The sequence below is a fragment of the Physeter macrocephalus genome, chromosome 4 (assembly GCF_002837175.3).
Source record: "Physeter macrocephalus isolate SW-GA chromosome 4, ASM283717v5, whole genome shotgun sequence".
Lineage (NCBI taxonomy): Eukaryota > Metazoa > Chordata > Mammalia > Artiodactyla > Physeteridae > Physeter > Physeter macrocephalus.
Window position 1 is genome coordinate 144025482 of NC_041217.1, and position 22156 is coordinate 144047637.

General features: G+C 46.0%; 2 protein-coding genes across 3 annotated transcripts in view; both read left to right on the forward strand.

Annotated features, from left to right (window-relative positions):
• AGBL4 (AGBL carboxypeptidase 4) overlaps nucleotides 1–22156 on the forward strand; it is an 807237-nt gene that overhangs the window by 531423 nt on the left and 253658 nt on the right. The gene's annotated exons all lie outside the window — the stretch shown is intronic.
• BEND5 (BEN domain containing 5) overlaps nucleotides 17836–22156 on the forward strand; it is a 48596-nt gene continuing 44275 nt past the window's right edge. Inside the window, exon 1 of one of the 2 annotated variants that reach the window (XM_024119920.3) lies at nucleotides 17836–18153. In XM_024119920.3, coding sequence (XP_023975688.1) covers nucleotides 17928–18153 — 226 coding nt within the window. In that variant the 5' untranslated portion in view covers nucleotides 17836–17927. The remainder of the gene's footprint in view (nucleotides 18154–22156) is intronic. The other variant, XM_028489410.2, reaches the window with a different exon arrangement.

Genomic DNA, 22156 nt, shown 5'->3' on the forward strand with positions numbered 1-22156 from the left:
TCCTCTCATGTAATCAAGGACCTGGAATGCTGGGTTGGGATTGAGGGTCTGGAGCCTTGGCTGTCTCCTGGGGTGGAAAAGGTTAGGTATACAAGCTGCAGAACTTGATCCTGAGGGTGAGAGCCAGTGTCTGAGGTGGAAGTGAGACAGAAAGGCAGACAAAGAGTTTGACCCCGGATCTCACCCAAGGGGCCAAGCAGAGAGGCAAGTCCAGGTGTGAGGCATGAAGTGGACATGGGTCCAGAGGCCATAGGTTGGAATGGAGGCTTGGGCCAGGGACAGGGCCAAGAGACAGTCTCTGGGTATTACTGGAGCTCCTACAGGATACTTGCAGTCACCACTCTGGGTGCAGTGGGCTTTGTTAAGCGTGCTGAATGGGTCCCAGTGCTATTAGGAGAATGAAGAGGCAACTATGTGTGAAGCACCTAGAGCCTAGCACACAGTTAATTCTCAGTGAGTGTTAATCGTGGAGTTGCTTTTCTTTTCCATCAAAATTCACCAAGAGCTTCCATTGTGCCAGGTCCTGTGGTGGGCACTGAGAGGAGGGGAATGATAAAGATGCAGAAGACAAGGTCAATGATAAAGCTCCTGTCCTTCAGAAGCCCAGAACGCTGGAGATGCAGACTCATAAATAAGATGTCCCTATCAAAGGTTCTAAATGACATGATGGAGGAGGCCTAGTGATGGAACAGGGCGAAGGGGCAGTGACCCAGCCTAAGAGTTCTGGGAAGGCTCCCTGGAAGAGATAGTGGCTAAGGTGGATCTCAACGGTTAAGAAAGAGTTGAGCAAGCGAAGATTGGTGAGCAATCCATTCTGGAAAGAGGCACAACTTCAACATAAGCATAAGACAGCATGGAGTAAAGTGGAATGTGAGGAGAGGCAAGAGATAAGGCAGGGCTCTGCTGAACCTGGAGACAAGGAACCTGGACTCCATCCTGAAGGTGACGGGAAGCTACTGAAGGGTTTTAGGCAGGAGAGAAACCTGGCCAGCTTTATGCTTTAAGTAGATCACTCTGGCTGGTGGAGAAGAGTATATCAGAGAGGACCAGCTAGAGGCCTAGAGACCAGAAGAAATCTTTAGTTTGATGTTTCTGAGTCAAAAGTCAGTTATACTTTGGTAAAATTAATTGGGGAAGATTCAGAAGTGGGAATAAGGGCTTTTGCATCTAAAGCTAGATATGAAATGTTAACATTTGTACTCCTATATACAATGAGCTGAATTCCCATTCTCTGTACTATGAAAGGTGATGTAAGGGGGCATAATGCCTTCCAGCTTTAACTCTTTAAGACTCGGTAATTCTATTTCTCTTCTTAAGATATGAGATGGATGTTTATGTCATTAACCCCCCCTAACAGGCAGGACACATGCTTTGGGTTCTGCCTTCCTTGTGTCAGAGTATGTTGCCTGAAGGCACCTTACCTGTTCTTATGAAAGATGCTATATTTATCACATGGTTGGATAGTGTCAGGATCTATGCCAAGATCAGGGCTCATCATGTGAGTAATATCAGGACCTAGTCTGTGCCCAAGATTGCTGCTCTGTCTATGGTTATGGAGCTGAGAACATTGTCCAGTTGAGGTCTTTGACATCAGGCCTTTGGGCTCATTACCAAAGTGTCTGCTCTACTTAGCTGCCCTGCCAAACTGTGCCAAAGGATTCTGGGAACATGCACTCAAGGACTCGTCTGGTCCTGGCTGTGCCCAACTCTGTATATCTGGAAGCTGTAAGAAAAATGGATACTCCAGATCCCCACAGCCTCTGGTGCTTTCCTCCAAGACAGCACTCATTCACATATTAGAGTCTCGTGTTTCAAGACTGGGAGCTCCTTAAGGGCAGGAGCTCACCTGACTCACCAATTTTTGTGAACTCATATCCCTGTCCATTTGATTAAGGAATTTCCTTGTTGCAGGTACTGTGCTAAGAGTTAGAGATATACAAGTGGACGAGCCACACACAACACAACCTCGGTCTTCACGAAGAGATGGGTTTGGAATATTTGAGATGCCATTTAGACCTCAAAGTCCAGATGTCTAGTAAGCAGCCGTATGCATATGTGACAGGAGCTCAGGGGAGGAGTCTCTCTGCTCTAAGTGTGTGAGTACACAAAATAAGAAGACCAGAAATGTAAGGCAAAATTCTGAGAAATACTGACATCTAAAATGTGGGTCAAAGAAGAGAAGCCTACCATGGAGATTGAGGGTTACATAAGAGGAGGCAGGAAGAAAACCAACACAACTGAAGTCAAGGGGAGCAAAACATTTCTGGAAGAAGACAAGGTCAACAGTGTGAATGCTGCTGAGACCAAATGTAGGAATTCAGTGATGTTGAATTCAGTAGGTCGCTGGTAACCTTGGAGAGCAGGTTCAATACAGGTGTAGGTCAGACTGCAGGGGGGCTGAGGGGTGAATGGGAGGTGAGTAAATGCTGATAATAAGTGTGGACTGCGCTTGTTTTCAAAAAGTTGTGCTTGTGAAGAGGAGGTGAGAAGGAGGAAATGAAAGGTGAGGCAAGGAGGAGCAAGGGTTTTGAGATGGTGCAGGTCGTGTTTTGAGGCTGGGAAAGAATTGAGCACGTACAAGCACAGATAGGAAGGGGCCCTCCAAGAGGGAGAGGTTGGAGGTCCGGCGCAGAGCACAGCACTTGCTCTGAGCACTGAGTGTTTTCTGAAACAAATGAGCAGGGGAAGGGTTTCTGTGGGTACAGTCTTTGGGTTCTGTCGCACCCCACTAACTATTCTAAAAATGTTGTGGTGCTTCCTCTTTCTGGAACAGCTGGGCCATTATGAACTACACAAAAACCACCTTTTCAAACTCCCTCGAGGACGTTCGATTTCAGATCTGAGCCAAGGTGCTTCCTCTCCAAGGACCCATGTGGCTGGATTCGCCCCTCACACGGCAGCACCAAACACTGACTCACAGCAGGAGGGCAGAGCCCCAAGGCAGCAGCAAACAGAAAAGTTTCCACCGCAGCATATTGCCCACCCACTTGGGGAATTAGCATGGGGCAGAAGGCCTACTCTTTGACTGAGGACTTCATGTCTACTTTGAAAAGGCAATAGGGCTGACTGGATAGCCCAGTCGGCTTGAAAGGGTGTGCTTAGAGTCAATAATCTCATTATGATTAATTCAGGCACCCCTTCAATGTTAGTCATCTCCCCTACAAGCTGCCACTAGCTTGGGTAAGGTGCTGAACTTTCTTATTTATACAATGGGTAGCAGTTCATGGGGTTATCATGAAGAGGAAAATGAACGAACATAAATAAAAGAGCCATGCATGTATTAGATTCTTAATAAATCCACATGTCCTTCCCTTTCTTGCCAGGAGCCAAAATTTCCTTTCCCCCAGTAGGTGCCCAGTCTTGAGTCTAATGGCCAAAGGGGCTGGACTTAGAAAGAAGAGCATCTTGGGAAGCACCTGACGTGGCTGCACCTCAGGATGATACCATCTGTCCCTTGGGCAGGTTTTTGTTCTTTTGTTTTGGGGGTCCTGCTATAAGAGACTTTTGGATTTAATATGTGAAATGAAAATCCAGATGAAATGATAAATTCGGGGGAGGGGGGGTTGTGAGAGAAATGTCCTTCATGTTATAAGAAGGATCCTTTGCTTTATCACAAAGTTTCTTTAAATATGTGCTCCCCCGTTGCAATTAAGAACTTGTCTGCAGATCATCAATTATCTGGCAGAGAGGCTTGGCTGGAAGGAATACGGCTGGGAGACACAGCTGGAGAGTTGGGAGCTTGTGCCAAGTGAGATCCCATCAGAACCAGAGGCAGTAAAGCTCAGAAATGACTGTAAATCTGGAACAAGAGGGAAGTCAATTTCCACGGGTTGAGTATGCGGGCACGCTGAGACGTCTAGCCAGGCTGGATGGGTGGGTAAGTGGACCATTTACCAAATCCGGGAAGGTAGGAGGGAGAACAGGTAGGAGGAGGTATGAATGGGGGTTGAAAGAAGGGTCTCGTTCAGTTTGGGACATTTTGAATACGAGGTGTCTGTGGGATATCAAAGTGGAGAAGAAAGTCTAGAAGGCAGATAAATGACACTGTGCTCCAAGCAGAGATTAAATATTTGTAGTTTCCTGAAAGTTCCAAAACTAGCTCACACTTCTCTGCTTGTGCACACACTGGGATCTCTAGCCCAAATGGTGTCTCCCCTCCCTACCCTCTCATACCTGCAGAGCTTCTAGCCATCCTTCAGGTGTCAACTCCAACTTCCAACTATAGGGTATAGTCAGGCAGCCACAGGCTGTCCATTTTCTTGGACACTCTACCTCCACATAGACACTGGGGCTCCATTAACATTGGGCCTCACAAGAAGCCTTCCTTCCTGGCTTAACCAAGATTACATAACTGAATAAATGTAACAGGCTCAGCACAGGGAACTCAATAAATGTTATTCCACTTCTTCTGTTGCAGTTATTGAATTGGCCCCCCTGTATGTCTCCTCAATTGTATTAGTTTCCTAAGGCTGCCAAAACAAAGTACCACAAGCTGGGTGGCTTAAAACAACAGAAATTTATCCTCTCCCTGTTCTGGAGGCTAGAAGTCCAAAATCAAGGTGTCAGCAGAGCCATGCTCACTCTGAGGCTCTGTTTCTACTTCTTCCTAGTTTCTGGTGGTGACCGTCATCCTTTGGCCTTCCTTAGCTTACAGCTGCATCACTCCAATCTCTGCTCTGTAGTCACATGGCATTATCCCTATGTGTCTCTGTCTTCACGTATCATTTTTCTTTTCTTAGAAGGACATCAGTCATATTGGATTGGGCCCACCTTAATGACCTCGTTTTAACTTGATTCCACAGAGACCCTATTTCCAAATAAAGTCACGTTCACAGATATGAGGGGTTAGGACTTCAACGTAGATTTTGGCGGGGGACACAATTCAACCCATAACACTGAGGAAAAAATTACTTCCTGCAGGGTAAGGCCCATGTCTTGTATGTCTCTGTCACAACACTTAGCACAGCATCTGGCTCAAAGAAAGTGGTCCAGGAAATATTTTTTGAGTTGAGTTTTGACTGTACACCTGTGCTTTCTAAATCAGATTGTTTAATGCTTTGAATACACCAGTGTCCACTGTGTGCAAAGATCTGGGCTGGATGCTTTCTGTATGCTCTCTTATTTAATTGTATCTATCAAGTACCCTGGGAGGTAAATCTCCCTACACCACAGATAAGGAAACCAAACTTCAGAGAAGTCAAGTGACTTGCTCAGATCTGCACAGCTAATGGGCTGTGGAGCAGGGATTTGAGCTCAGGTTTATCTGATTTCAAAGCTCAGATCACTCTACTACATTCTGCTGCTTTTTGTTTCCTCTTTGTTTCAGTCAAGCCTCTTTGGGAGTCCAGACTGCATCAGCTATGCTTAGGGCAACCCCCCACAAATGGGTTGGGTTAATGCTTTGGCCAGAGTGTTGGAGAGTCCCATTGATGGGGGTGGGGGATTACAGGGGAGTACAGAGAGGGCAGATGGAAGTGACAGCGGACATTCCCTCCCCAACTAGGAGAGGCTTCTTCATGATGCTAATCCTTGAAAATAATGAATTATGTATGGTTCTCTAGGAGTAGGTAAGCTAATGCCATAGGCATGGATGAGAGCAGCTTTTTCTGAAGACTTTCCCCTGTAATCAAGAGAGAGCATGACAATATAGGACAGAGGAAAGGCCCACCAGAAGCTGGGTTCCAGGACTGATTTAGTCAAAGAAAAACTTTTTGACTTTGCGTAAATCATTGTCCTTCTGTCTTCAGTTTTATCATTTCTATAATGGGAGGTTTGGGCTATAAGTTCTCTGAAGTCACTATTCTTGGTTTCCTGCTTCTATAGATTCTGTTTCCGTCTTATAATGCTATTTTAAGGTGTTTATTACTCTGCCAAGAAAAAAAAAGAACCTTCAGGATGAAATTTCTTTATGCCAAGGAAAAGATTTTTTTTCTTTTCCCTTTCTTTGCATGCAGAGCTCTTCTTTGCTTCCCCCATGTATACCTTTTCATTCTGGTAACCCTCACAGGTTTTCTCAGTGGCAACAAGCACCATCTGGCATGGCCGTTCCTTTTCATAATCCTAAAGATAAGGATTTGCTCAAAAAATTAAAACCATGTTGACAGTGCTTATCTGGCTCTTATGCTGGTAGGAGCAAAACTGTTTTGTGCTCTTGCTGTGACCTGTCCAAACAGAGAGATGGAAGAAAAAATGGTGCATATGTCCAACTTGTTTAGCTTGGGGCAGTTTTGCAGCCCCCTTGCCAAGTGTAATCAGGGTAATTTCATTTCCTACACTGCTTTCAGCCTCCTGAAAGTGTGCAGGCCCTAAGTGAACATTTCCTGGAAGACGCTTTCTTCCTTGGACATTGACCATCTCAAGTGGAAAAATGTACCTCGTTGTTTGTGCAATTGAGATCTGCCTCCACTTGGGGCAGGGTAAGAGTCAGAGAGATAGAGTTTTGATCATTTCATCTTTCAAATCACAGCAGCAGAGATGGGTTGGCTTGGGAAAAAGAATGTTTCTCTTGCCAAGAGTCCATGTCCCAGCTGTCTCCTACGCCGATGAGTCTGGATGCCTGAGGACCACAGAGTCCTTCCCCTGATGACTTGGAGTTACTAATAACTGTTCGTATGTTCCAACAGCAAATTTAAATTTATAGCCTTAATGTGTATGTCCCCCTACACTGCTGCCTTTCATGAGTTTTCTTTGCATCTTGTCCCCTAAGGAAGTAGGGGACAGGGTTTGGATTTTTCATTCAAGTACCCCTTACTCTCCCCAAATCACAGTTGGTGCTATCAGATGTATCAGCTAGCAGGAAGAAGAGTACGGCCTCCCAGATTCTACATGGGATTGGTAAGGAATTAACACACCTATCAAATGACAAGTAGTACGCCAGGGACCATAGGAAGCAACAGAGCAGAGTGGGAACTTCATACTAGGTTTGAATCCAGGGTGTAACTTAAGCCCTCACTTTCACTCTCTGAACCTCAGCTGATGCATCTGTAAGGTTATTCTGAGCACTGCACGTGAAGCACCTAGCATTACCAGGGACAGAGAAGGACTCTCAATAAATTTCAATCCTTTTCTTTGCCTCTTCCTCTCTTTTACATATATTATCTCGTTTGCTTTTCTCAACAATCCTAAAAGTTTAGTTTCCCGTTTTATAGATAAGAAAACAATCTGTCTGGTTCTCTGCTGTTTCCCAAGTATTAAGAAAAGCTTCTGGCATATAATGAACCCTCAACAAATAGTCATTAGTAGATGAATGAATGAATGAGAGAGGCAGTCTTACAGGAGTTAAGAATCTTGCCCAGAATTTCACAGCTAGTATTCCCGAAGAGTTAGGACATAAGGCAGGACATCACAGAAAAATTCATATAAGGCAAAAAAAGAACCCAGAAATGGGAACAGAAAAGCATAACGTAATTCATCCTTTTTTATGATTGAGAACACTGTGTTTCACAATTTCAAAGGCATGTTTTAAATGTACAAAAGCTGAACATAATCTTAAAAGCAGACAATAAAACCCCAAACTCAGCTAAGTCCTAAAACTTTATAAGATGAAAGTACCGATCTTATTAAGGTCCCAGCTTTCTTAAACATGGCATACTGCCCCAGCGTTGGCCAGGAAGAGGATGGTGGGTGGCATCTCTGCAGTAATACTGCCCAGTCTTTGAGAAGAGGGAGGGGAAGATACTTCCTCCCAAAATACCTGGCTTCTGGCGGTCCATCCTTTCATTACCCTGGGACCTCCTCAGAGGAAAAGGTAATAGAGACTCTCTCGGAAGATGAGAATGAAAAAGACAACTGGTTTTCATGGAACCTACTGTGTGTGAGGCACTGAGCCTGCCAGGCACTTTACACGCGTAGTCTGTTAGACCCCATGACAGCCTTATAAGACTCTATTGGACAGTTGAAAAACCAGACAGAGATTTGCCCACGGTGACGGAGTGATAATTGAACCCAAATCTGGGTCTAAAGCCTGTGCACATTTCATTTTCCCTATGGCCTCGTACCCCCCCTTCTGTGCTGGGCTGCCTCTCCACCGTGGGTCCCAAAGCCAGAAGCAGAGCTCAAGGATTGGAGACCCTTTGACGGCCCAGCAAAGTGGCAGGATGCGTTAGCAGGGTGGAGGGGCAGGGCCTGTCCAGTGACTTATTCCGCCTACCAGGTGAGTGAAACTCTCTGGCCACTTCATCCAGAGTCTCACATATCCTTGTGTGTCTTGTTTCTGTCTATCCCGTATTTTAGGGAGAAAAAAAATGCCTCACCTTTATCTCTTTTTCCGCTATTCTAGCCATTTATTTTCCATGATAATAAAGGTGCGCTTGATAGTAAAGGAGGGGGGAGGTGGGGTTTTGATACCCTACACATCAATTCACCCACCACCAGCACTAGAGTAATATATGAAAAAAACTATCAACAACAACAACAAATGTGTGGCATGCTGTATACGTGAGTCATTTTCCATTATAACAGAAAAACTTAGAGGTCAAGAACTTTTTTTTTTTGGTTGGCATGGTAGGTGGCCCTATTGTGGTACTAAATAAGGAAACTGATTTTGAGTAAATAAAAGAAAGCCATCCTTATATTGCAGATTGAGTCTAGTACACTCCCATCCACCACAACATAGGATGAAAATATTAATGAACTCCAGGATGTTTTTGGAGATAGTGCCTGCCAGGGTCTCACCTGGACCAATCAAAGTGGTCTGGACATCCCTACAAAACCAGCATATGACCTTCTGAGGATGGATGATCCGTCATCTCCCCATTCTAGCTAGAAAGGCACAAATCGCCCTCAGTGGGGCAAGAGTCAGACTCAGAGGGAGCCAGAACTGGGGTAGAAGTCCGTAGTTGGGCCTCTAGAGTCAGGTAGTCTGAGTCTGAATCCTGGCTCCAGCATTTACTCCTGTGTGACCTTGGGCAAGTTACCTAATATCCCTATGCCTTGGTTTCTTCAACTCTAAAATGAGGCTGATACTAATAGTACCTGCCACCCAGGATTGCTTTGAGGATTAAATGAGAAATGTATGTAAAGCCTTCCACAAAACATTCCACAAAAGTTCATGGCTATTATTCCTATTCTTGTTCTTATTCCTCCAAGTGATAGCAGGGTAAGAATAGGGTGGGAGTGACACTTCTCACAGAGATTTCTCTCACTGGAGCTCTCTGATCCTCTTTTGTTCTGGCTCAGAAGAGGCTCCTTCCAGACCATGCAGTAACAGGTAATCCCCAGGTCTCTGGCCATCAACAGAGAGTGTAAGAATATAGAAATCTGCTTGAGCAGTTAGAAACCTCAGAGTTCTTGAAAAATTCAGTGTCTCTGGAGTAAGTAACCATGGTTTCAGAAACCCCAGATAATGTAGTCATAGTAGTCATATCATCAGTATTCTCAGAATCATTAGCTACTCAATTTAGGGATGCTTGGAACCCTAAGATAGATATTGGACTTTCCCCTAAGATCTAGTTCTCAGATTACTAGTCAGGATTCAAGTCTCTAAGAAAGAGAAGTGGGGATTAAACTCCACAATCAATTCAGCTCCTTGTTGCCCAGGAAACTCTGAGGCCAGGTCCATATCAAAACAGCCCTTGAAACCAGGCTTTGGATCAAGAACCTGAGGTTCAGGTCTTTTCCACATGACTATAAACAACTCCTATCTTCTCTATAAGTCTTAGTTTTCTCATTAGAAAAATGGAGATATAAAATCTCATGGGTGTTCTGAAAATATTAAAGGGGATATGTCTAAAGCAACCAGTATAGATCCTATCACAGAAATCAATAATTGTTAGTTACATTTTCATTCCTTTCTTCTCATTTTGTACTGAATTTATGGTATGGTTAGGATATGTTCTTAAGAAAATCAGAGTTATTCATGGTTTGCTGTGTGCTTCTGAGAAGACTTAATTCCCCGAATGAATGTTCCGTTGTATGCCTCTGACCCAGAATGGCAGCCCAGAGTTATCAAACAAAAGCCTAAGAGTGGATGGAAATGTGGGGTTCACTCTGGCCCTCTGTGGACCTCTGAAGGGCAAACATTCTGAGCCATGGGTGCTTGAGATGAGCAGAGATCGTAACCAGAGATCTAGCATGTGGTCTTTGAAGGAAAGTTGCCCTGTTACCTCCCAAATAATGTTGGAATCATCAGAAGACTAGAATGAGTCAGGACTCCCCCTGAGTAGGGGGTTAGAGTCCATGACATCTGGCCAACAGCAGTGTAAGAAGAAAGTCTAGTCTTGTAGGATGAGGCAAAATCACCATCTTGTGTCCTGGGAAGCTCAGGGACTGTGTCAGTGAGGTTCCTGATGCTATTACATTATTGTTGGTTCCAGTGTATTGGTTCCAGTGTATGTCAACTATATATGATTGTCCACATGACTATTTTTCTTGTAATTATTTGCAAGTTTTTCTCTCCTTGTATTTAGAAAAACATTTTGAAAATGTCAGCCTGTCTAGGCGCACTAAGGGAAAACTACAAAAGGGGTTTGATTGTTTTTTGGGGCCAGATTATGGGAGCTAGACATGGTGGGAGTCCAGAAACAGAGAGACACTCACAAGAGAAAGGTAAGACTCAGAGGAACAAAACAAGGCCCTTGGGACACCTCTCCCTCCTCACCTTTGGGGGCTTCTCTCTTCTCCAGGGTCTATGTTTCAGACATGCATTCATTCAGCAAGTGTTTGTTTAGGGTCTGCGTTGTGCCAGGCTACGTGCTAGGATACAGTGGTGAAGAGGAAAGATAGGGTCTCTTCTCTGGTGGAGCTTTCAATCTAGTGGCAGAGACAGACAATAATAGAATAAATATATGTTATATACTACGATATGTTCCATGAAGAAAAATGTAAGAAGCTGTGGAAATAGGTAGCAGGTTCCTGAGCTAGTCTGTGGAGGGGGCTGGGAAGAACAAGCCAGGCAGGCCTTTCCTAGGGAAGTGACATTTCAGCTGAAAAGTAACAGAATGAGTTAATTTAATAAGGGAAACCAGAGGCAGCTTCTAAAACTAATAGTCCCCTAATTGAAATTCATAGTTGAGGCAAGTTGCCTCCTTCCCAGGCAGACCAATTTTTATTTTTAAGTTTTTTAATTATTTATGTATTTATTTATTTATTTATTTATTTTTGGCTGTGTTGGGTCTTCGTTGCTGCGCGGGGGCTTTCTCTAGTTGCGGCGAGTGAGGGCTACTCTTCGTTGCGGTGCGCGGGCTTATCACTGCGGTGGCTTCTCTTGTTGTGGAGCATGGGCTCTAGGTGTGCGGGCTTCAGTAGTTGTGGCACATGGGCTCAGTAGCTGTGGCTCGTGGACTCCAGAGCACAGGCTCAGTAGTTGTGGCGCACGGGCTTAGTTGCTCCACGGCATGTGGGATCTTCCCGAAGCAGGGCTCAAAGCCGTGTCCCCTGCATTGGCAGACGGATTCTTAACCACTGCGCCACCAGGGAAGTCCCAGGCAGGTCAATTTTTTTGTTCCTTTTTCAAAACCAATTCAAATGCTCTTCCCTTCTGACAGCATTTCTTCTTTCTCTTCTATTCATAAACTTCTTTTGGTCTTCAACCATGGGGAATTCTTTTGCTTTGTGTTGCTTATGTGGCGTACACACACCTAGACTAAAATGCCTGGATTCAGATCATCCGTGTAACCAGCTCCTGAGTGTGACCCACATGAGATCAAAATACAGCAGAGGTCTGATTGGTTGAACTTGACCATTGTGTTGACTGCTTGATCAGGCGTTCACAAGGCTTCAGATTGCTGTAAATGCGTCTGCATGTTACATTTTATATAATACATACAAGTTTTTATTTCTTCTAAGAAAATACTCAAAAAGTCAATTTGAAAGAATGAATGGCTCCAAACACATTATCTTGGAAGTGTTTGCTGCAGGTTTGGGCAAGGCCTATAGCCTCAGAGACGTTTGGACATGTGAGATCTGGGAACTCCTTTGGTGACCACCACCTGTAGCCCACAGGCTCTGGTTTAACGGGGATGGCACTGGGACGGAAGCATTGTGGAGTGCTTGTTGGATAAGTATCAGCATAGTTTAGCTCATTATATTCAATTTGACTCAGTAAACATTTATTAGGCATCTTTCAGCATGAGGATAAGAGCTCTAGTAATAATAATGATAATGATAATGATAATAGTAATAGTAATAGGAACTGTCGTATACTGAGAACTCACTATATGTCAGGCACTGTACCGAGCATTTTACATGGATTATTAAAATGTTAGTTCTCATAACAACCCTATGAAGCTGTATTAATATTTCCATGAAAAAAGTGAGGCTTGGAGAGATTAAGAAACTTGTCCATGGCCACCCTTAGTAAAAATAACCTTACTTATTAGGCCAGGATTTGTATATAGGACCTAAGACTACAATATACTGTCTTCACTTCACACTGGTATGTCATTTTTCAAACAAAGAAATTATTGTGCCCAAGAGAGGTTACATAGACATTTCAGAGCCCTGTATATTTACCCTGAAAATAATATCTAGGATTTGTTAAGCAATGCTTTTTTCTTTTTTAAAATTATTTTTATTTACTTTATTTTTGGCTGCATTGGGTCTTCGTTGCTGCACGCGGCCTTTCTCTAGTTGTTTCGAGCGGGGGCTCCTCTTCGTTGCTGTGCGCAGGCTTCTCATTGCGGTGGCTTCTCTTGTTGCGGAGCATGGGCTCTAGGTACGCGGGCTTCAGTAGTTGTGGCACGTGGGCTCAGTAGTTGTGGCTCACGGGCTCTAGAGCGCAGGCTCAATAGTTGTGGCACACGGGCTTAGTTGCTCCGCGGCATGTGGGATCTTCCTGGACTAGGGCTCGAACCCCTGTGCCCTACATTGGCAGGCGATTCTTAAACACTGCGCCACCAGGGAAGCCCCGGTTGAGCAATTCTCATGCGACTGCCATGTTACCTTAAAATCTTCCAACTCAGAGGTGCTCAACTGGTCTGATGTTAGGATAATCTGGGAATTAAAAAAAAATCATTTTCCAGGTCCCATCCCCAGACGAATTGAATCAGGATCTTGGGGGATAGGACCTGGGAGTGGGATATTTTTTTAAGTGCCCCAGGTGGTTCTGATACACAGAGAGGGTAAAAACTCCTGCCCCAAATCTCCTAATACATTCAGAAGATACCTATCATTAGCCCCATTTTATGTGTAAGCAAACTGAGTCTCAGGGAGGCAAAGTGCCTTGCCCAAAGTTACAGCAAAAATGTGGCAAAGTCAGGATTTAATCCTTGGTCTGATTCCAAAGCCCATATTCCTCTGGCCCTCCAGGTGGTCACCTACGTGACAAGTTGGCATTCCCTCTAACTCCAGGCAGTGTTCACTGGGCTTTGAGGTTGTACTCAATGAGCAACTCCTCTCTTCCTTCCCCCTGTCTCCTGCCCTCTCCTCCCCTGCCCCAAAGCCCACCACCAGAGTCAACCAGATTTCATTATCAGGAGTTCACACAGATATACTGGGTTGATGCCACTGCCTTTGGGTGATTGTAGCAGCTCAGGGTAATGCCCAGCATGGGCCTCCCAACAGGCCCAGATCCTCCTGGCCATGTAACAACATTCCTTCCTTGAATCAGCCTGAGAAGACAATAGCCCTGAGCTCATAGCACAGCAAGTTGCTTTTCTGGGCAGAATTTAAAAAAAATAAAAAATTTAAAAAGCAAATACTTAAAAAGTCAAATGAAATATCACAGGGAAAAAAGGCAAAATCATGAAAAAATGTGGTCAATCATTAGCAGAGAGGTTGAAAAGACACGCTCCAGTTGCTTTAAAAACTCACAGAAACCAGGTCTCCTTAAAATAGTTTTACAAAGTACACTGAGAATTCCATGCAGTAATATGAAACATAAGTCCCCCTGCTGCCCCTGATCATGCTTCAGCTGGCTGAGCTGAAGGAGCTTGACATTAACCCAAGCCTCTGCAAAACTCAACAGGAAAGTGCAATGCAGACACAGTTGCAAACCTGCCCCATATGTGTACATTTTCTGCTCCATTAAAATGACTTGGACAAGAGGCGAAGTACATCTGGCTGGTAGAAAGAGGGAGTTCGGGGAGGGGCAGGGAGAGGACAGTCAACCTCATCACAGGCCTCCCACTCCCCAGTCTCGCTTCCCCCCAATCCTTACCCCACACTGCTTCTAGTGTAAAATGTCTAAAATGCAAATATGACCACAGGCCTTCCAGGATTCCCCAGAGCCAAACTGCTTTGTTAATTTTCTTAACTCTATCATGGGGTTTATAATACCCACTTCAAGGGTTCAGTGTGAAATTAATTGAAATCATATATATTTGTTGCCTGGCATGCTTGGTTTGTAAGTAAACTTTGGAGGAAAAGTAGATATTACAATGATCATCACTGAAACCAGGTCATATGAGGGGAGACAGGTGAAGGAAGTGAAGATGTCTGGGCAGAAGACAAACAAGATCCTAATGAGATAGGATCCCCAGTTCTTCCATATCTGATGGGCTGGCATGAGACTCTTGGTGGTGAACCTAGTATGACAGCTACCAGGTGAAAGCTTCTTCCTCAGTGTAAGTATGAAAGACCTTTCTAACAGTCAGTAGCGTCCCAGAGATAAGGCATGCTGGTAAACTTCCTAACATTAGAACTATATAAGAAGCATCTGGATGACCAATTGGCAGGGATATTGAAGAGGGGATTCAACTGTGATTTGGTCGAACTTGACATTTTTAGCCACCTCTTTAAGTAGGAAATCTGTACTTTTGAACTGTCTTTGTGTGCCAATCAATGAATCATCCATCAACAGCTTTAGTTTCTGGTATGTGTAAAGCCTGGGGCAACAGTCTCTGGATCAAAGAGGTACTTTGACTCCGGATTTCACCAGGACAGAGGAGGCACACTTAGTACGTTCTCTAGAAGCTGTGTTAAAAGACTGACTACGTGATACACACAGAAAGCAGAAAATCTGGGCGTCTTTCTCTTGCCCTTAGGCTGCTGAAGCGTGTCTCTGAGTATCCTGTGCATACCATTGCTTCTCTAGAATCCATTCTGTGCACCTACATGCAAAGTGAGTTGAGTCCGTGTTTACTTTGTTGGCACCCACGTCATGATTTGTTCTTTTCGTCTTTCTGGGTTCTTGGAAAATGGAACTGCCCCCTTATGAGAACGATTTACACTGACTTGGGTGGGGAATTTGTTTGAACCTGAGGGTGCAGTGATACTTCATATGTTCATGGATGTGTCTGTCTCACAAGAAGTAGCATCAGTGATCTGCACTTTGATCACCAGGAATGGGAAAGACAGAGCTGGGATTCAGCCCCAACTCTGAAAAGAAGGGACAAATGTTCAGAGAAACCACGCCAGAGGTTGTTATTCATGCTGTGTCTTTCTTTAATGCATTTGTTTCATAAGCATTTTCTCCCCAGCCCTGTGCTAGGATCCTGGGATGCTGAGGTTACAGGGCTTTTTTGTCCCCCCTCAAAGAGCTCATTCTAATGAGGGAAGATAAAAGTTGCTGGGACAAAATAGTAGAAAGAAACTGCCTGTGCTTGAGGAGAGAGGCTGGTTGGGGAAGCTTCAGAGAGGAGGTGACATCTGAGCTGGCCTTCAGGGGAGGCTGAGGTCACTGTGCACTCCAGGAGGAAGAACTTCCCAGGATGAGGGCAGAACCAAGCACAAAGGCTTGAGACCTGATAAAACATGCTCTCTTGGGAAATGTCAAATAGTGTAATGTTTCTGGGGTGTACTGTGTGCAGGAAGGTGGTAGAGATGAGACTGGTAATGTGTTTTGAGGTCACTCTCATTTAGATGGGCTAGGAGGTTGGCCATGGTGCTCCAAACATAGTTTGGAGCTTCATGGTATTTCATTAAATATGGCCAGCTCTGCACGACTCATCTTGCGAATTATCAGAAGTCTTGCTACACATTACTTCCCCTTGACCACCATAGGAATGTATTCTTAAAGTAAAAACTCATGTTAAGATCAGTCCAAAGAAATCATAATCATGAAGATAAACCTGCTGGAACAATTCAGAGTGGCTCCTCTTTTTTCCACAAGTATGTGGGGCAACAAAGGTTCAACATCTGCATCAGGACAACATGTGGTCATAGCTGGCTGTCACGGCATATATGCCAGAGGCTAAGTTTAAGGGAACTAGATCTGACCTGTACATTTGGATCTGGGAGCTGCATGTTGATGGCCTTCACCTCTGTAATGTACTCCCCAAATCACAGTAAAATAATCTGGAGGTTTTTGGTTTATCTACTTAATCATTAGTGTAGCTGATCTGAAATGTGAGCCCAGCGCTTTTTTAAAAAAATAATGCGCAATGCTTTCTGATTATAAAGTAATCCCTGCTTATTGTGGGAAATAGTTATATAAACACACAAAGGAAAATAAAATCGCCCACCACTACTAAGAAACAACATTTTGGCACATTTATTTTGTCTTTTTCTTACAGGTCGAGTTCATTAAAATGAATTTTTTAAAAAATATAACATTTAATTCAGTCTGCCACCTCAATTCAGCATTCCTCTATGAGAACACTTTTCTCACTATAACATAATTACTTACTTATACTTTTTTAATACTTTCAGACCAGATTGTAAGGGTTTCCAGGACAGAGAAGGTGTGTTATTCATATAGTAACCCAATTTTGGCACAGGAATCCAAAATTGAGACTCAAGTTCTGGTACACTGTCGTACACCACAAGAGATCCAGGTGTTTGCGCTGTCTGTTCATCTCTCTACCACCAGCCAGCCCTTAGCCCAGAATCTGGCATGTAGCGCATATCCAGTGAATATTGGTCGCTTGAATAAAAGTATGGGTGTGACTGAATGGCTGGGTGAATGTGGATTTTTATTTATTATTATTTTTCACCCCAACTTCACTGAGCCCCTATCAGGTGCCAGGAATATAAGTAGTCATATCTAATACAAAGCCCACCCTCTCAGAGGCGTCAGTGCGAGGATGCTGACCCCCTCTAATGTAGGATGGGGTTCCTATGACACAGAGCCCAGTCAGAACTCCTCGAGGTGCTCCAGAAATGCCCAGCTAGCCCTGGGTTTGCCTTCTTCCGACCACGACCACCCCTCCGCTCCCTGCTCATTCCAACTGGTCCCAGTTCAGTGACAGGCATTCTGTGGAGGGGTGCTTCACTGGAGGAAGACTACAGGGGAGAAAAGCTACACTGCTTCCTCCAGCTGAGAGGGGCCCTTGACAAACACTACACTGCCCCAGCCAGCTGGTCCAACTGGAAATCCCAGATAAGCCCCACTTTCTGGTCAGAACTAGTTTGGCAGCACAGGGGGAACATTTCTGGCTGACTGACCCTCCCCACAGGGGAGCTGGCGGTTTTTGCCAGAAAGAAAAACACAAAAACAAAAAAACAATGAACTAAAGGGGCTGAGAGGAGCGGTTTCAATTATTTGATACACTCCAAAATTCTGTTCTCTTGCAAGTGCAAGTTTACAGTTAGGAATTCAAACAAGATTGCCCCCCGCCCTGCATTTATTCTCTCACACTCTCCTCTCCTGTGCAGTGCAGTTTTGTTGCAAGGCAATTTGTTTTGTAGTGCGACCGTTGAAGCCACAAATCCTGCACGCAGCGCGACTTTGAATATTAGTCAATGCATTTTTTTCCTGCAAGGCTATTGTTATTATCATTATCGCGATTTAGCGTCTCTGCCCTTTCCCCTCCCTCGGCGAATCGCGCTCCGGCTGTGATTGCTCGGGTCTGACTTCGCGAGTGGCGGTGCGCTTCCAAACCCCCTCCTCCGCCCCCTGCCCCCCTCCCTCCAGGTTCCGCGCCCAGGCGAGAGCAGCCGATTGGCAGAGCGGTGCTTTCAGGAACAATAACAGCGGGGGGAGCCCGGGTCCCGGGAGCCGCCCCCGCCCCCCGGCCCGGCCGCGCGGCTCGCGCCCCCCGCCGGGTCCCCACCTCCGCGCCCGCCCCGCGGGCTGACCGGCCGACCGGGGCCCGCCCCCGGCGCCCACCATGTACGCCTTTGTGCGGTTCCTGGAGGACAACGTCTGCTACGCGCTGCCCGTGTCGTGCGTGCGCGACTTCAGCCCCCGCTCGCGGCTGGATTTTGACAACCAGAAGGTGTACGCCGTGTACCGGGGCCCAGAAGAACTGGGCGCCGGGCCCGAGAGCCCCCCGCGCGCCCCCCGCGACTGGGGCGCGCTGCTGCTCCACAAGGCCCAGATCTTGGCGCTGGCAGGTGAGCGAGCGGTCCGGGAGGGACTCGGGGACCGGGCGGGGGCCGGGAGCCGGGGAGGGGGCCGGGGGGAGCCGCTGCTTGTTCCGGCCCCCTTCTCCAGTCCCGTAGGCTTTTCTTTGGGGGACGGGATGTCTCTAGCAGGCCAGACCAGTTAAAGATACGGGATGGTCCCTTTTGTCTTCCCCGCCTCCCCGACACCTCCCGCGCTGTCAGTCTGTCTCCATCTCTCCGTGTCTGTCCTACTCTGTTTCTGTCTCTTCTCCGGCTCCCTCACTTCCCTGTTCTCTCCCCGCCTGTTTGTACCTTCATTCCTCTGTCTCTCACCTTCTCTTTACCTCTCTCTCAGTTCCTTCCCTCTCTGCTCCTTCTGTCTCCTTAAGTTTCTCTATCTGTCTGTCTCTCCCTTTAAGGCCCTTAGTACCGCCTGGGAGTGAGAGGTAAGGCTTGATATTGTCAGAGTCTGCCAGGTGGGAGTCACTCTTCACAGAGGGAAGCTATGACATCCTTGTCCCATTCGGGCCATCATTGGACACGATGAAGAGGCCTTGATCACTGGGTACTGGGTGCCACTCTCTCCTGCCCCTCCCTGGCTAGGTGGCAGAGGTAAAGCAGTAGTGGCACTTAGCATCCCTCAGACTCCACACCCCTTTTGAGTCTCCCAGAAGGCTCTCTGAGTGATAGCTGAGGGCCAGGAAAGACTTTCTAGGTCAGGATAAGATCAGACCTCCCATTCCTGCTTTCCCAGGGCCCTGAGAAATAGTCAAGGCAGGTGGTCTCATCCCCATTTGACAGATGAGGATGCTGAGGTTCACTTGGTGGTAGGACTAGAAACCAGCCCTCTAGCCTCCTTCACCAGGTTCTTTCTGCCATACTGAGGCACCTTTTCCTTTGTAAAGTCAAGGGATCCTCTTTCCCAGCTAGTTTTAGGAGGCTTGGGTACAGATATGAGTGGATGAGGAAAGTATCACTTCCATTTTGGGGAGCAGCCTTTTAGCTGTTGCTGGTAAGGTGGGTGTACCTCAGAGTGGACAGAGACAGTAAACCACCCTGCCCTCCAGTTGGAAGAGAAGACCAGGGGTTAGGAGATATTGCTATAGCATTTTGTAGTTTGAGACCTTTCCCATTTTTTTCCAACTTCCTTAGCTTTCCTTAAAAGATGAATTCAGCATGTATCATATTTAAATTTGGCAAATAAGGGAACTGTGGCTTGAAACAGAGAAGTGACTTTCCTAGGGTCCCATGGCAAATTAGCAGTAGCTTAGAGCTGTGGTTCATGAAAAGTGCCTTTCCATCACTTCCTGTTGCCTCGGGAAAGTAGGTTTGCCAGAGTTGAGGAGTGAAAGAAGAACTGGAACCCGATGAGCACCTGGGGCCCTTTTGGACAGACTGTGTCCTGACCACCTCTCTGGCAAGCCCTGGGGCACAGTGGTATAGACCCCCCCCCCCTCACAACACCTGGGCATGCCTGGGGCCAGAAGAACAGAAGGAAGGAAAGTATGTAGAAAAAGGAAACCTTTGTAGCTGATTAGGTTTTATTTCGTTTGTTTGCTTGCTTTTAATTACCTGAGGGAAGGGATTAGGAGATTTTTTTTCCCCAAGAGTACAGTATAGGCCTGAGGAGGTAATAGGTAGGTTGTAACCTTAGCTTCCCCTTGGCTAGAAGAAGAGAAAGCATGCTCTTAATGATTCTATTATACTCCTGGATCTGGAAGGGCCCTAGGAGAGGGGGAGTGCTGTGGTCAGAAGGAGTCAGTGGTAGGTAGGTGTTTTAGTGTGTAATAGCTGCTTTCCTCTTTTAGAGATTGTCCCTGCATCCACTTATTCATGCAGTAAACATCACCACTGTGCTTGGCTCTTCAGGCACCGCAGAGAGCCTGCTGAGGCAGATGGCAGCCCCCACAGACTCTGAGTTTGGAAATTGACAAAAGTCTTCTTCAGTAAGACACATGTAATTATTGGTGTGAGGACCACGAATCTTGAATCTATAGACTATTCATCCTCCAAGTTGGAACGTTGATAAATCTCTAGGGTTATTGAAAACAAACAATTAAACACACACACACACACACACAAACAAACCTAGGCAACATCTGGAAATTGGCAGAGTAGATCCAGAGAAGAAGCGTGGCGCCGGTTTGAGCAAAGTGAGTTGAAAAGCACTTTCCTCCACCTCTCTTCAGGTTTTTTTCTTGAGAAGAGCAAGGGGGAAAAAAAGAAACAACTTGCCGTTGACTAGGCCACATTTAGAATTCCAATCAGCTGGTTAGCTTTTAAATTGGAGCCACTGTCCTGGCTCCAGACCTGACTGGAAGGGCCAGGGTAGGTTTGGGAATTCATTTATCCTGGAAGAAGTCTCCCATGTGTCTTGAAAGCCCATCTTGGATGTGGTGGCTCTGAGAATTGCTTGCAGTGACTTCGTCTTAAAGAGCTCATCTTCTGGCATCTCCTAGTTGTGAATACCACGGTGCTGTGGGACCAGATGTGAGGCGGCGAGCCCTCAAGCGGGAGGCAGAGATAGCTATGTTTTTGTGCATTAGCCATGAGTAATTAATCCCTCTCTGGCACCAAAAGCGTAGTTTCAGGGGCAGTTCGGGGCCGCTTTATGGCTTTTGGTGAGAAGCGTGGTACTTTACTGTTTGCCCAGGCCAACCCAGAGCTGTCTTCAGGTGTACCTCTTCTTGTATCCAGGAAATGTCAAAGCCAGCTGCTTTGGGACTTTGCATCTTCCAGCATATGCTTGTCTACATCGTGGTTTCCGTGTGTGTCAGACCCAGTATATAGCCTTGATTTCAGTTCAAGGGGAAAAAACAAACACACCTTTACTGACAGTCTTATTTTGTGCCTGTGCATTATCTCTGTTAGTCCTCCCTGGGACCCTGTTGGTAGAGATTGCCGTTATTACTCTTTCCATTGCGTAGATGAGGACAACTGAGTCTCAGAGACTCCTCTCCAGCTGTATAGCTAACAAGTGACAAAGACAGACTTGAAACCGCGGTCTTCCGGTGCCAGGCCCCCACTTGGAAATCTCCTTTGTGAAGTAGCTGATGTTCTCGTCAGCCACACAGCAGGCTTGGAAGGAGTGAAAAGCGAGAACTGTCCGTGAAGCTGACAGTTCAAGTCAAGTTTTCGAGCCCAGGAACACTTTTAGATGCTGAGTTTTCCAGCCTCTTCTGTTCTCCCTCTCTTACCAGCCTCCCTCCTACAGAGCGCACGCACTTTCCTCCCCGCTAAGTTGTCTTTTTCCTCAGGAAATCTCAGAAGAGCTCCCATCCTCATGGTGCACGTAACTCAAGATGTGGCTCACCTTTGGATGTGGTCTCCTTCGTCACTCTCATTTATTTGCCAGACAGCGTGTTGAAAATGAGAACAACCCATTTGGAGAGCTTACCATTATCTAACTGCAATCCAGTCTGCTACTGGGGCTCATGGTATTGAATTTATGGTTTTTTTATGGGGCCAAAACTGGTTTTGCTCAGCTCAGCGTCTTAAAATTCTGTGCCAGTCTATCCAGGCACGTTGGCTATGTTATTATTATTCGGCGTGCTAAATTCCTTTTGTCGTCAAATGTCCCCCTCCTACTTCCTATACACCAGGCCCAGTGCTGTAATAAGCGAATGCTCCAGTGCACCAGCAGGTCTGAGGTCCTGGGACTGAAATGACAGCACAATCCAGGCGAAACAAAAGTTCACTTTTTCAGGCCCCGCCATGTAGGGTTTCTGTCTGGGCAGAATGACAGAGAAGAAATGGGCATCATCCTCAGGGTAAGTGTAGTCTTAGGGCCCGATGTACGTGCTACATAGAGGTGGAGGCCAGGCACCAGGGCAGCACAGAGGAAAGGACCCATTCTAGGTGGGCTTTGTGGTTTATCTTGTACATCTCTCCGACTCTACCACCACTGCCCACATCCAGGCGTGCACCAGCTCTTATCTAAGCCGGCACAGCTGCCTTCTAATTGATTACCCTGCCTCAATCTCTTTTCCAAATTGCTGTCAGAATAATCTTC